The 14,914-nt window shown below is 33.7% G+C and overlaps 1 protein-coding gene across 1 annotated transcript; it reads right to left on the bottom strand.

The window, feature by feature from the left end:
- Positions 1-1,290: 1,290 nt before the first annotated feature.
- LOC127504297 (urokinase plasminogen activator surface receptor-like) lies at positions 1,291-7,901 on the bottom strand. The gene is made up of 5 exons (XM_051878855.1): positions 3,721-7,901; positions 3,528-3,623; positions 3,142-3,276; positions 1,612-1,722; positions 1,291-1,493 (listed from the first exon to the last, which is right to left on the bottom strand). The coding sequence occupies exons 1-5, from the start codon at positions 3,767-3,769 to the stop codon at positions 1,291-1,293; spliced, it is 594 nt and encodes a 197-aa protein (XP_051734815.1). The 5' UTR covers positions 3,770-7,901.
- Positions 7,902-14,914: the final 7,013 nt, after the last annotated feature.

Here is a 14,914-nt window from a genome sequence, read left to right as displayed (position 1 = left end):
CTGTACACAAACTATTGTAAAGCTCAGAAATAACGCTTTATTTTGGCTCAGTAGCTTCTGCAGCACGAACACAAGCATCTAGAGTCTGTTGTTGTTGTTGTTGTTGTTGTTGCTGCTGTTTTGTGCTGTTAGCGGCGTCTGACTAGGGTCGACACATGGGGTGATGACATCATCGTTTCACAAAATATACGGATAGGCTGCACACACGAAAATGCAAAGATGCCGTTTTCAGATTTATCCACTCTGGGACCTGTTTTCAAAAAATAGTGGTTTCACCTTCCGAAAACGCCGGATCCGTGTGGACGAAACGCCTATCCGATACAAAATTTGTGCGTTTTTACAGAAACGCGTCTCCGTGTGGACGGGGAATGAGTCTCACGGTTCCATATTTGTTTTGTGATAGAATAATGCTGTGAGTTTCAAGGCACTTAAGTGGGGCTTTTAAGCAATATACAAATAGAAGTGATATTTGGACAGAAATTTGCTAATTTGCATAAAAATTCAATAGAATGTCGGTGACACCTGGTGGCTATTTTTTGTACAGCGCCTAAACAAATAGTAACTTCAAATTTTGTGATATCAACTTCAAATTTAGAACACAATTTGGTTAGACATATGGCTTTCATTTGATAGCAATTTTAGAGTAAAATATATTTGATAAAATATAATTTTATATAAAATAAAAATGTTTAGTACAGTACATTTGATTTACTGTAAATATAAACTTCCATACTTCAATTTTTTCAAATGCTTTCACTTCAGCTACAATCTGCTGGGTGTCTTCATTAAAACAAAAAACTTAGGTCTGTACTCCAAAGCATTCTTGAATTTAAGTTTGGATATTTTCACGTCTATTCTCAAAAATGGGGGTGACACTTAAAGGGTTGAACAAATTTCATTTTTTATGCTTGCATTGTAAGCTTTATTAAAAATAAACCCAGAAAGTAATGCAAAGGTGATCATTACATTTTATTTCAATGATCGTTACATTTTATTTAATATTACATAAAATGTATATATATTTCCTTTAACTAATCAGATTTTGTATATTGTTTTAAATTCCTCACACCAGGTCAAATCTAGTACAGATAAAAATATGAGCTATATATTCAGTACAGTGTGTCATTTAATATTTCATAGAATGTATGATGTAAAATGTCAAATTTAACTAATCAGATTTTGTATATTGTTTCAAATTCCTCACACCAGGTCAAATCTAGTACAGATAAAAATATGAGCTCTATATTCAGTACAGTGTGTCTGATTGTAGGATGTGAAGAGCTGCTGGATTCAGTGCAGCAGGAAGTAGGAGAGCAGAGAACAGCAGAGGAACAGGAAGCTCTGGGAGACACTCTGAGCACTGTTACACAGGTTCCCCTCACAACAAGTGAAGTTCCCAATGTTAAAACTAGCTTCTGCTGCTGGTGCTGCATCACAAACTGATTTGGAGGCACAGCCTTTTACAACATCTGTCTGATTTACACCAGTCCCTGCTGAATAGAAAACAGAAGTGGATTCATGAATGAAAGCTGAGGTGTCTAAGCTGGCTATTGGTATGAAAACAGTATGAAAAAAAAAAAAGATAAAAGAAAATCACTTCATCCTTCTCACCTTTAAAGCAGCGGTCTTCAGTCTCTGAACAGCTCAAAACGTTTGTGCAGTTCTGTATTGTTAATCCATTACAACTGTAACATTTCTTTCCATTTGGGGTGTTAGAGGGCTCTACAGAAAGAAAAAAATGCTTTCTTTACATTGTTCTGGTCTTGTGGACACAACATTGTTCCAATGAAAAGTTTTGTCCTCATAATCTTTTGTAAAACTGGAATAACTTTCCAGTGTGTTCACACTTGTTGTTCAGTTCTCTTGTTTCTGGGGGACGGAGAAATGCTGTCACTGTCTATGGCGGTCTCGTTCAGCAGTTTAATAACATTGCACTACATTGCTCTTTAAAACTGTGCACAAGAGAGACTTAGCATGTGAGAGAGCGAGCAAATCAATGATTTCAGTTTCAATTTATCTCTGAAAAGGACAGATACGTGTACCAGGAGTTTATGCGAGCTGCCGGTATACTAGAATCAATCTCAGTATTGTGAACAGCAAAACAGAAGTGATTTTAGATGGTTTATAGTCAGGTGCACAACACACCGCAGGTGAAAAAAAGTACACTTCCTTAATGTACTTATGCTCTATTTTCATGCACTTATTTTGTACTTAATATACTAAAAAATTTTCTGTGGTACTGCTTAAGATAATGTTAAGAACATCTAAGTGTACTCTACTGTGCTATTATGAGACACCATGAATATGAACTGAAATGTGACCCTGGACCACAAAACCAGTCATAAGGGTCAATTTTATGAAATTGAGATTAATACATCATCTGAAAGCTGAAGAAATAAGCTTTCCATTGATGTATGGTTTGTTAGGATAGGACAATATTTGAAAATCTGGAATCTAAGGGTGCAAGAAAAAAAATCAAAATATTGAAAAAAAAAAAAAGGCCTTTTAAAGTTTTCCAAATGAAGTCCTTAGCAACATATATCCACTCACAAAAATAAATTTTTGATATATTTAAGGTAGGAAGTTTACAAAATATCTTCATTGAACATGATCTTTACTTAATATCCTAATGATTTTTGTCATAAAAGAAAAATCGATAATTTTGACCCATACAATGTATTGTTGGCTATTGCTACAAATATACCCGTTCGACTTATGACTGGTTTTGTGGTCCAGGTCACAAATGTGCTTTTAACATACATTTAACATCTCTGTATTAAAAAATCTATTTAGTTACCACTTGTAGTACACTCGAACCCATCTTTCATACACTTTCTTTTCATACACAGGTTCAAGTGTACTGCAAGTAGTAATTAAATAATTTTTTTTTTTTAAATACAGAGACAGTATGTTAAAAGCACATATTCATGGTGTTTCCAAATAGCACAGTTGAGTACACTTAGATGTTCTTAAGATTATCTTAAGCAGTCACATTTGTTTTAATTGAACCAAATCTGCCAAGTGTGAACAAATCCTGAAGCAACATTACTTTTTGGCTGACGTCACAGTCCCCAATAGAAAGTCCAACCACAATTATTTTGTGCTTTATAACTGTAAACTGTTGACTGTACAATACAATACCTGGAGCATCTTGGGAGTTACACAGGTCTGTGTTACAGCAGGAAGTAGAGGCCTTTACAGAGCCGAAGCTGACAAACCCATTTACACAGCTACTTGCTGGAACACAACCTCTAATCTTCCCCACAGTAGCATTGTCTGCAAAGCAGAGCGAAAAGACAAACGTAATATAATTTTTTCCCCCCAAAAAAAATTATATTATGGAATTTGAGGGAAAACAAAATGAATTTCAGTATTTTATATGTGCACAATTGTAAATTCTGTCCATAAAAGTAGCTGTTCTACATATTAGATCAACATAATTTATAATGTGCAGCACCAATAAATTATAGCAGCATCTCCATCAGCCAGTTATATCAATCATTTTCAATCCATCATTCTGGACTTACCAGCATATGTTAAACTGGAGCAGTTGGTGAATCCACTGGAGCATGTTGTCTGTGTACAAGAGCCCAACAGACACCCATAACAGCTGAGAGAGTGTCCTTTAATAATAAAAAGAGAGAGACAGAGAGAGAGAGAAACATCAATTATCTGTATTTGTATTTAATAACATTAAAAACAAACATTATTTGTCTTTACCCGCAGTGAACAGAATGAACAGAAGAAAAACTGAGATTTGCAGATCCATCTTTGATCAGGAGGTGAATGTAATAATGCACCTGTTTCAGTGCCCATTATATAGCTTATCTAAAGGGGAGGATCTTCATGAGAAAATGAAAGTTTAACAGAAAGACAATGAAATAAAACAGTAGATTAAATTATTAACTTCAGCAGAGGGGTCTAGTATGGAAATAAATCTTGTTCTTTATAAGAAAAGTAGATTTAAAAGGATAGTTCATCTCATTAAATTAAGATTCTGCCATAATTTGCTCACCGTCATGTTTCCAAACCTGCAAGACAAAACACTTTTTTTTTTTTTTTTTTGAGTGAACTATCCCTTTAAAGGTCTCTTCACACTAAGGACAATAAATATAATGATAACTATAAAGATAATTCTTAAAATTCCTAAAAATATGAATAGCAAAGTGCCCACCACAACTATAATGACAACGGCACAGAGAAATGATATTGTTGATTTTTTTTTTCCAGCTAATGAATAATAAAAACATTTAGCCAATCAAAATCCAAAAACAATGTATAACTTAAAATGATTATTTCCTTTGGAAATGATAAATGTACCAGCAAGTACATGTGCTGGTGTTGATTTCCACCCACCACAAACTACTGTGCTCAAAGTTTTTAATTAGCATATGTTTTATATATTTTTGTTTTATATTAAGATCTTCGAAAGCTAGACCATGCATTTAATTGCTAAAACATGCAGCCTGAACTAAAAAAAAAAAAAAAAAAAAAAAAATTCACAGAGCAGACTTGTTTTGGTTTTCAAAAACATTTGTATTGTGTTTGCTAAATCTTTGGAACTGACTGTCACACACAACATTGCTTTAGGTACAACTGATGTAATGAAATGTTGTCGAGGAACCAGTCTATGAATAGTTCACATTCTTATTTCACTCAAAGAGACTGTTTGTTTAGACAACTGTTGCCAAACACATTAAATAAATGGATACAAATGCATAATATGACCAACCTAACAAATGCTGGGTGTTTGACTAATAACATATTATTTTTTGGGTATTTGTACTTTACTTGAGTCTTTGAGTGCAATTTAAACTGAATACTTGTGTTTTTACTTAATTACATTTTGCCGTGGTGTTCCGAGGCTTCACGGTCAGGTCGTTTTTATTCAAGTTTTTTTGGGTTATATTGCCTAGCTGAGAAATAAAGTGCAACAGTATGGTTCTGAAAGTAAAAATAACATGTATGAGCTCTGAGGTTAAGAAATATACTTCTGTAGGTTTCAGCAAAACATTGTTTGTGTTTTGAGAAGCTCTGTTCCAAAACTTTGTGGACACATAATGCTTTTTAAAAGGGTGTTCAAGTAATTCAAGTATGATTGATGACAATTGTTAAATAAAGTAAATATTTTTGTTTTGTTTTTGCGCACAAAATGTATTCTCATCGCTTCATAATATTAAGGTTGAACCATTGTAGTCATGTTGACTATTTTAACCTTTATTACCCTGAAGGTCCAACAAATAACGTCCCCCAACCCTTAAAACCCTTAAAACGTCTCTGTACATTCCGGGAACGTTATAGGTGACAGGTTACCCCGCTAGAAATTTTACGTTCCCAGAACATGTGTACCAGCTGTTTGTTGTAGTCCTTCAACATCATTTACGTTAACACTGTCACAGCACCAATAAATTATAGCAATACATTTCAATCAATCATAATGGACTTAACAACATCTACTGTTGCACCTAAGCAGTTGGAAATCTATTGGGAATCTATTGGAGCAGGTTGTTGCCTGGTCACAAGAGCCTTGCTGGTCATCCAGCATTAGCAACACTTTTTGTACTTTATTTTATTTTATTTTATTTTGTATATCCAGTGAAAAGAATGAAGAGAAGAATAACTGAGATTTGCGTATCCATCTTTGATGGGGAGGTGATCGAAATACAGTGCACAGCATAAATGAGTACACCCCCTCTGAAACTTCTGAAAGTCAGCAATTACTCAATTACTTAGAAGACATGTTATGGTTCTTTAGAGATAAAATGTTCCAGCAAGTCTTCTTAATCAATTACCAAAGAAGCATGTCAAAATTATTCAAGAAAATAAAATTCTTATCAAGGTGATAAAATGTTATGTAACAAAAATGAGTACCCCCTCCTAAAAGATACACAAGAAAATTTTTATTTCATTTTATTTAGTAAGTTTACGGCAATGTTTGATCAACAGGTAAGTATGTTGAACCAAAACATTTAAAGAGAAGTAATTTCTTGACAATTAAAGTGTTATGTAGCCCACTGCATCATTCTAAGACTTGATGCTGACAACAATGGAAGCACTTGGGAGAGAACTGTCAGGAGACTTATTTCTCAGCACAAAAGAGGACAGTGGTACAAGAGGATTACCAAATCATTGTTTTAAGTGTGAAAATATAGCAAAAGTAACACAGAAATTCAAAAACAATGGACTTGTGACAAGGCCCCTGAAATAATCAGGCCTTCATTTTAAGCTTTCATTTAGTGATGAGGGATTTTTTTTGCTAGACAAAGAGCTGGAGAAATACCAAGCGAGTGTCTCAGAGCCAGCAAAAGCTATAAAAAGATTGACTGTTTATCTCACAGAGTAAGATGCAGCCTGCAGAAATGACATGCATGGTTGTTGTTCTCACTGGAACTACCTACTGTAGCCAAAGCACAATAAAGTCAGTTAGCCATTTCCAAAGCCCATATTTACAAAATATAGATTCTGGGAATCAATACTCTGGTCTCATGAGACCAAATCAATCATTTTGGATCTAACAGCGTCCAAAATGTTATGGTGTTGCTAGAGAAGGAGTACAGTGAGAAGTGCCTGGTTCCCACAGTAAAGTTCAGTGGTAGTAAAGCTCTTATATAGGGATGTATGAGTGCTGAAGGTGTGAGAGAGTTGTGCTTTATCAATGCTGTCATGAATTCCCACACCACTGTGTAATTTAATACACAATCTTGAAACAGAAGATGTTACCCTTTCCTTATTCCCTGCATTGTTGATGTGACAATTTGTCAAGAACTTGTACACTCAATGCCAAGAAGGGTCAGAGCAATATATTCAAAATTATGGAGGGCATACTAAGTACTAGAATATTATACATTTGTTGAATTAAATCTAGGGTGTACTCATTTCTGCAATCCTTCATTTAAACAAAATTGGCTAATTTACTTATTTTATGGCTATTAATGACATATTTCTCAGTTTTTATTATGTATATGTTTAATACATTTTAGTTTTGCCATCTTAGTTTTGCCATGAATTGTATTAGTGATCATAAAGAAAATACATCTTTTGTATTTGTTCAGAGGGTGTGTACTCATTTATGCTGTGCAGTGTAGCTTGCCAGTTTCAGCGGCCATTTATCAGAATGGGTGGGTCTTCATGAGAAAATGAAAGTTTATCAAAAAAAATTAAAAAGTGACATAAAACAGGTAAATGTACCATACGGAGGGTCTAAGGAAAATAATTTTCCTCTTTATTAGAAATTTATAAGATGTATTTAAAGGGATATTTGACCCAAAATTGAACATACTCTCATTTTCTCACCCTCATATCATGTGATTCTTCATTCCATACAATAAATTGTTGTTTATACAGGTCAAACTCGTTTAGTTTAGTCTGAGGTTAATTTAATTGTATGTTTGCTCAATCTTTATTGTAAGAGTTCTACATAAAGAATGTTAAGGTGTGACTAACAATTAGATGTAATGTACCGTAATTAAGAAACCAGTTTTCTTACAGGGTAATCCACACGCAAACTCAGAAAAAATCTGACACAAGACCAAAGAAAAAATCAATTTTTCAATCAGATTTTGCTTAGTAAGCAATTGCACAGCATGTCTCCCAAACGTGTGCTTAGGTGACCTAGAGCATCTTGATTTTAAAAGCATTGAATATTATGTAGAAAAGTGACATTCTTGCTGATCAGTTCAAAGAACAGGTGTTGCTGATGAACAGGGATGGGCAGTATTTATGATACATGTATTTCAAATACGTATTTCGAATACAAAATAGTATTTTGTAATTTGTATTTGATAGGGTTGATGAAAATAGCTTCGTATTTTGTATCAAAATACTTTAGTGTTTTGTATTTTTGTATTTTTAAGATACTGTAAAATACTTTGTAAGAAGTCTACATGATGACATCATAAACTTGCAGCCTCTGATTGGTGCTTACTCAATAGTAGACTTGTTGAGATCAGAACAGAAAATTGATCCATATGGAAGAAGGTCAAGGTAAGAACCCAGCCAGCACAGATGGGGCCCAGATGGGTGTCACCTGGGCTGTCTAACTGGGGCCCAGCTGGTTTTGTCCACAGTTTCCATGGAGGCCCCACATGGGTTAGCCCAGATGAAATGAACACTGCTCAGTGTGCACACTACAGGCTGTTAAATGTATCAGAAACATGCTGGAGTTAATGAGATAATTAGGTGATAACGAGCAGAATCACTGAAGGACAGAGGAACAACAAGAACTACGACTTCAGCCACAGCCTTAGATGAAATCAACTGAAGATAAAAGACATTAAATATCTCAAGATCTGATCAAACATCTCCACAAACAGCATTATCAGCTTCATTTATTACTAACCAGATTGAATTTATTTCTGACATACATCTACAAAAGTTGTTATTGATGTTATTGAGAGAAAAGTTGTGCCTGTAGTGTGCACACTGAGCAGTGTTCATTTCATCTGGGCTAACCCATGTGGGGCCTCCATGGAAACTGTGGACAAAACCGACTGGGCCCCAGTTAGACAGCCCAGGTGACACCCATCTTGGCCCCACATAGCTGTGCAGGCTGCCAGCTTTCCATCAATTTTTTGAATAAATTGCTATCATTTTTAACAGTTCGTGTTAAGTTTTGGTGTTCGTTTTGGTAGCCTAGGCTACAGGGGCGTAGCCATCGTTTCAGAAGTGAGGGGGACAGAAATGTCAGTTTCATCTGACATTTGTCTAATTGACAGATTTTTTTAATTATTATTATTTTATTACTTTTAATTCAAAATCATTTTTTTTAATAAGACATCAAATACACTGCTGAACAATAACCAATATCTATAATATTTTTTCCTATATTTTAGGCTATGACAATTTTATGATTTGTTTATGTAGCCTACTACAAACACTTGTGCATTAAGTCCTCATGGATTTTATACGATGTAAAAAAAAAAGATCACAGAATAAGGCAGAAAATATACAGTCCCTATCAAAAGTTTGGAAACATTACAATTGTTTAATGTTTTTGAAAGAAGTCTCTTCTGCTCACCAAGTCTGGATTTATTTAATCAAAAATGCAATAAAACAGTAATATTGTGAAATAGTATTGCAATTTAAAATAGCTGTTTTCTATGTCAATATATTGTTGTAAAATGTACAATATACACTACCAGTCAAAAGTTTGGAAACATTACTATTTTTAATGTTTTTGAGCGAAGTCTCTTATGCTCATTAAGGCTGCATTTATTTCATAATAAATACAGAAAAAACAATAATATTGTGAAATATTATTACAATTTAAAATTATGGTTTTCTATTTTAATATACTTTAAAATATAATTTATTCCTGTGATCAAAGCTGAATTTTCAGCATCATTACTCCAGTCTTCAGTGTCACATGATACTTCAGAAATCATTCTAATATGATGATTTATTATCAATGTTGGAAACAGTTGTGCTGCTTAATATTATTTTATAACCTGTGATACTTTTTCATAATTCTTTGATGAATAAAAAGTAAAAAAAAAATATCAGCATTTATTTAAAATAGAAATCTTTTGTAACAATATACACTACCGTTCAAAAGTTTGGGGTCAGTCATTTTTTTTCTTTCTTTTTTTGAAAGAAATTAATACTTTTATTCAGCGCAGATGTGTTAAATTGATAAAAAAAGAGATAGTAAAGATTTATATTGTTAGAAAAGATTTATATTTTGAATAAATGCTGTTCTTTTTAACCTTTTATTCATCAATGAATCCTGAAAAAAGTATCACAGGTTTCAAAAAAATATTAAGCAACACAACTGTTTTCAACATTGATAATAAAATCAGCATATTAGAATGATTTCTGAAGGATCATGTGACACTGAAGACTGGAGTAATGATGCTGAAAATTCAGCTTTGATCACAGAAATAAATTATATTTTAAAGTATATTAAAATAGAAAACCATAATTTTAAATTGTAATAATATTTCACAATATTATTGTTTTTTCTGTATTTATTACGAAATAAATGCAGCCTTAATGAGCATAAGTTCAAAAACATTAAAAATAGTAATGTTTCCAAACTTTTAACTGTATGTGGTCAAAGCTGTATTTTCAGCATCATTACTCCAGTCTTCAGTGTCACATGATCCTTCAGAAATCATTCTAATATGCTGATTTGCTGCTCAAGAAACATTTCTGATTATTATCAATATTGAAAACAGTTGTGATGCTTCATATATTTGTGGAAACCATGATACCATTCATTGTGGTAAGATTAAAAAAGAAAGAAGTTAATACTTTTATTCATCAAGGATGCATTAAATTTATCAAAAGTGACAGAAGACATTTATAATATTACAACATATTTCTATTTAATAAATGTCAATGAATTAATGTAATAAATTCAAATAAATGCTGTTAATTGAACTTTCTATTCATCAAAGAATCCTGAAAAAGTATATGTATTATGGTTTCCACAACAATTTTAAGCAACTTAAAATAATAATCATAAATGTTTCTTGAGCAGCAAATCATCATATTAGAATGATTTCTGAAGGATCATGTGACACTGAAGACTGGAGTGATGATGCTGGAAAAATTCAGCTTTGCATCACAGGAATAAATACATTGTAAAATATATTCACATAGAAATATTAATAGCAATATTACTGTTACTGTATTTTTTAATAAATAAATCCAGCCTTGGCAAGCATAAGAGACTTCTTTTTAAAAAACATTAAAAATGCTCTCAGTTAGCACTGTATTATTCATATACTTTATTGTCAATAAATACCATGAGATGGCTTGAAAAGCATGCACAGTCGCGGTAATGGAGACCTCTGACATAGTCCTACAACTCTCGCAACTCATTAACTCCAGATCCGCTGGAGAAACTTATCTCTGATAATACCCTGCGAATTGAGGGTCTCAAGAAAACCATTGACTTTGCATGTGCTGAGATAAAGGACATTAAGGAGAAATCTGCAGTTCTTGAGAAGCGCATCACTAACGATGGGGCGCGCCTGGGCTCAGCTGAGTTGCGCATAGCAGAGTTGGAGAGTTATTCACGAAGATGGAATCTCCGTTTATTCGGAGTACCGGAGGCCGATAAACAAGATGTGCGACAAGAAGCTATCTGCATATGTCAAGCTGTCCTGCCTACAGAGAAGGCAAAACATCCTATGACACAGTGCATCGTCTGGGGCAGAAGAAGGGAAAGATGCTGTCCAATATCGATAAACCCAGAGGAATAATTATTCAGTTTACATCCAGAATGATTCGCGACTCTGTGTGGAAAGCGGAGAAAAAGTCTGAGCACCTCAGAAGTCACGGTCTGCGTTTTGCTGAGGATCTCTCTAAGATAGACAGAGCACGACGCCTCCAGCTATGGCCTGCAGTAAATGAAGCCCGTATCCAGGGGAAATCTGCTTACTTTGTTGGTGGACGCGCCTTTGATGCCGGGATCGAAATTAGCCCATCATGATTAGGGATGAGGAAAGGTAGGCTACAACCCGACTAGAGTTGGATTATTGCTTTTTTTCTTCATAAGCTAACCTGTATTATAGACGTTTTTTGTTTTTAAAAGGAAAACTTTTTTATTTTATTTTTTTATGCTAAGGACGTGCCTTCGTTGCCATAAGTGAAATTATCCAATCATGATGGGTGAGGGAATGTAGCAATAGTCTACTGCTTTCTCACAAAACCTTTTTTGTTCTTATAAGTCTACACGGGGTTTGTACATAATTTGAAATGTAGACTTTTCTGTCTTTAAAGTCTTTGTTAACAAATATTTACTAAATGCCTTTTTACCGGGTCCGGAATTATCCCAATGGTGAACGAGGACATACGAATTTGCTTCCTTAGCTACAACTCTTGCTAAAATTTGAATAGTCGCCTTTTTGTTCTTATGAGCCAACATGGGAGTTATACACATATTTGACTTCAAATGAACCCCATTGTTTTCACAGTTTTTATATATTATTATTATTATTAGTAGTAAAAAACAAATTCAATGACTTTTGTAATTTCGAGTTTCGCTTTTTCAACAGCCTTGATGCGGTTCTTCCTTCCACTTGTTTTCGTAATCTTACTTATTTTTGTGGATCTTTTTTAACTTTCACTTTCGTTCTGTCATTGTCTATAGTTACACTAAATGCCAGGGGGTTAAGGCAGCATATTAAACGGAAAGCTTTATTTCTATTTGTTAAACAACACAGGACTGATTTCTGCTTTTTTCAAGAATCTCATTCGATTCCTGATGATTTGCGTTTTTGGAGGACTCAATGGGGACGACATCTGGTGTGCGCATGGATCTGAGCGCTCAGCAGGTGTTATGACTTTAAAGAACAGATTCGCCGGGGAGATTCGTGGTACTATTTTTTTTCATTGCGAATGTTTATGGATATAATTCTAAAAATGAAAACGATCATTTATTTGAAATTTTAGAAGAGCTTATCCTTCAGGGATTATCGCAATTCCCGGATCTTTGTCTTGTCATAGGGGGTGATTTTAATACTGTCATGGACTGCTTTATCGATCGTTTACCTTCAAGACCATCTTACATGCAAAATGAAAACATTAAACGTTTCATGGAGAGATTTAATTTGGTGGATATATAGAGGTCTAAGTTTCCTGATTCATTGCTACTCGGAGCAACAAGTCTGGTAACAGGCAATCTTAGTATCTGCGAGTATACAATCCTCAGATGTCTCTGTTAGTGTGATTCCTTCACCGCTCACTGTTCTTATTTCCATTAACATCAGCACTTCTCCACATGCTATGGGTAGAAGTTCATATTGGAAACTTAATAGTTCATTATTGCAATATAAACATTAAAACAAAAGTTAAAAATCTTATTTTATGTTATTGGTATAAAGCACTTTCGGAAAAGAAATTCTGCAGTAACTGGGAGCTACTGAAATTTGAAGTACTTTCAAAAACAAGGAAGCTTAATGGCAAAAGAAAGACGTATTCAGGAAGTCAATATTATTTCAAAACTAGTTGCCCTCTCATCAAAATCATGTCCAAATGAAGACGAACAAGCTGAGTTAGTCACTTTACAACTGGAATTGGACAAATTATATAAGTATAAGGCAGAAGGAGCCTTTATTAGGTCACGGAAGCAATGGTTGGAAAAAGGGGAGCAAAACTCTGCATATTTTTTTGGTTTAGAGAAATTTAATTCTAGAAATAATACAATTGAACAACTTAAAATAGATGGGAATATCACAGATGACCAAGTTAAAATATCAAAATTTTGTACAGAATTTTATTGTAGATTATATTCATCCAAATTTTGTGAACATTCGGCTTCTCTATTTCTGAACTCTATTTCTGGAATTAATTGTAAGACCATCGATGTACAAAAAGAGCTCTGTGATAGTTTAATTACTGTTGAGGAAGTCTTAAATGCTATTGCACATATTAAGGTTAATAAATCTCCTCACGGCCGACTTTTATAAAACCTTTTCTGATCTTATTGCCCCCTTTCTTAAAGAGGTTTATATAGAGAGTATAAAAAATCAATGTCTTCCACCTACTTTAACTCAAGGATTTATAACTTTGATTCCAAAACCAAAAAAAGACCCATTGCTGTTGGATAACTGGAGACCAATTTCTCTATTAAACAATGATTATAAGATCTTTGCCATAGTTTTTGCCAGTAGAATCAAGTCAGTCATGGACCCCCTTATAGATGAGGCACAATCTGGCTTCCTAAAGAAAAGACATATTTCAAATAATATAAGATTAGTCTTAGACTTGTTGGACTACTCACATTTAAGTACTGATGATGGATTTATTATTTTCTTAGACTTCTATAAAGCGTTCGATATGGTGGAGCATGCTTTTATTTTTGGGTCATTACAAAAATTTGGGTTTGGAGACTTTTTCTGTAAAGCTATACAAAAAATGTATAGTAATGCAAACTGTTCTGTTAAACTTAAAGGTGGTTCATCCTCCAGATTTTATTTAAAATAAAATCCCCTTACCTCTTTTTGTTCTGTACTCAACTTATGAATATCTATATTAAATCAAGCCACTTAAAAGGTATCTATTGCTGGCAGGGTTATTATCATATCCCAGTTAGCAGATGATACTGCACTCTTCCTAAAAGATCAACTTCAGGTCCCAGCTGCTCTTAAAGTAGTAGATGCATTTTCTAAAGCCTCTGGCCTTTAAACATTAACAAATGTGATCTGTTATCTATTAAAGATTGTCAGTTACAACATATTGCTAATATCCCAGTGAAGGAATCAGTGACATATTTGGGGATTGTTATCTCGAAAGATCAAAAATCTAGATGTAAGATAAATTTTGATCCCAATATCCAGAAGACTAAAACAAAGTTGAATCACTGGCTTTTGAGGGACTTATCTCTAAAAGGTAGAGTCTTGTTGTGTAAAGCTGAGGGACTGTCAAGATTAATCTATGCTGCTACTTCCCTTGATGTTTCTAAGGAGATGTGTAAAGTTATCGATACTGCTTTATTTAATTTTCTTTGGAGAAACAAAACGCATTATATTATGAAATCTATAATTCCTTGATTTCAGTACTCTAAATAATAATTCTAAAATTAATCGGATTAGAAATTTCATTCTAAATCCAAATTCTCTTTGGAATTTTATACCCAGGTTTGTGTTTCTCTTTTCTTCAGTGATTCTGCTTGTTAACAGCAGGTGTTTATCATTATTGCTCAATCATCACTTAATTAATTGCTTAATTATTTCATTAACTTTAACTCTGCTTTAGTGTTATTTTAACACTATTTAGAGAGGGACCAAATGTTCTCTGAGCAGAGTTGATTTAACTCTGGGGATTTTGCTGTACAAGATCAATGATTTCAGCACACTTGTAAAAACACACATTTTATTCAATTCATCTAACTAAAGTGCACAATAAATATTTAAATTTTGAAGCTTTTTTCACATAAAAGTGTGAAAACTGATGGTCGAATTGAATT

This window comes from Ctenopharyngodon idella, chromosome 21, assembly GCF_019924925.1.
Source record: "Ctenopharyngodon idella isolate HZGC_01 chromosome 21, HZGC01, whole genome shotgun sequence".
NCBI classification, from domain to species: Eukaryota; Metazoa; Chordata; class Actinopteri; order Cypriniformes; family Xenocyprididae; genus Ctenopharyngodon; species Ctenopharyngodon idella.
The sequence above is the reverse complement of the archived record's forward strand: the minus strand, read 5'-3'. Positions and strand labels throughout refer to the sequence as shown.

What these genes read in the sequence shown, in the direction of transcription:
- LOC127504297 (XM_051878855.1), bottom strand. Translation starts at nt 3,769, where the DNA reads ATGGATCTGCAAATCTCAGTTTTTCTTCTGTTCATTCTGTTCACTGCG. An exon ending in GTTCATTCTGTTCACTGCGG is followed by an intron (nt 3,624 to 3,720) that starts GTAAAGACAAAT and finishes TTATTATTAAAG; the next exon opens with GACACTCTCTCAGCTGTTAT. An exon ending in CTCCAGTTTAACATATGCTG is followed by an intron (nt 3,277 to 3,527) that starts GTAAGTCCAGAA and finishes TCTGCTTTGCAG; the next exon opens with ACAATGCTACTGTGGGGAAG.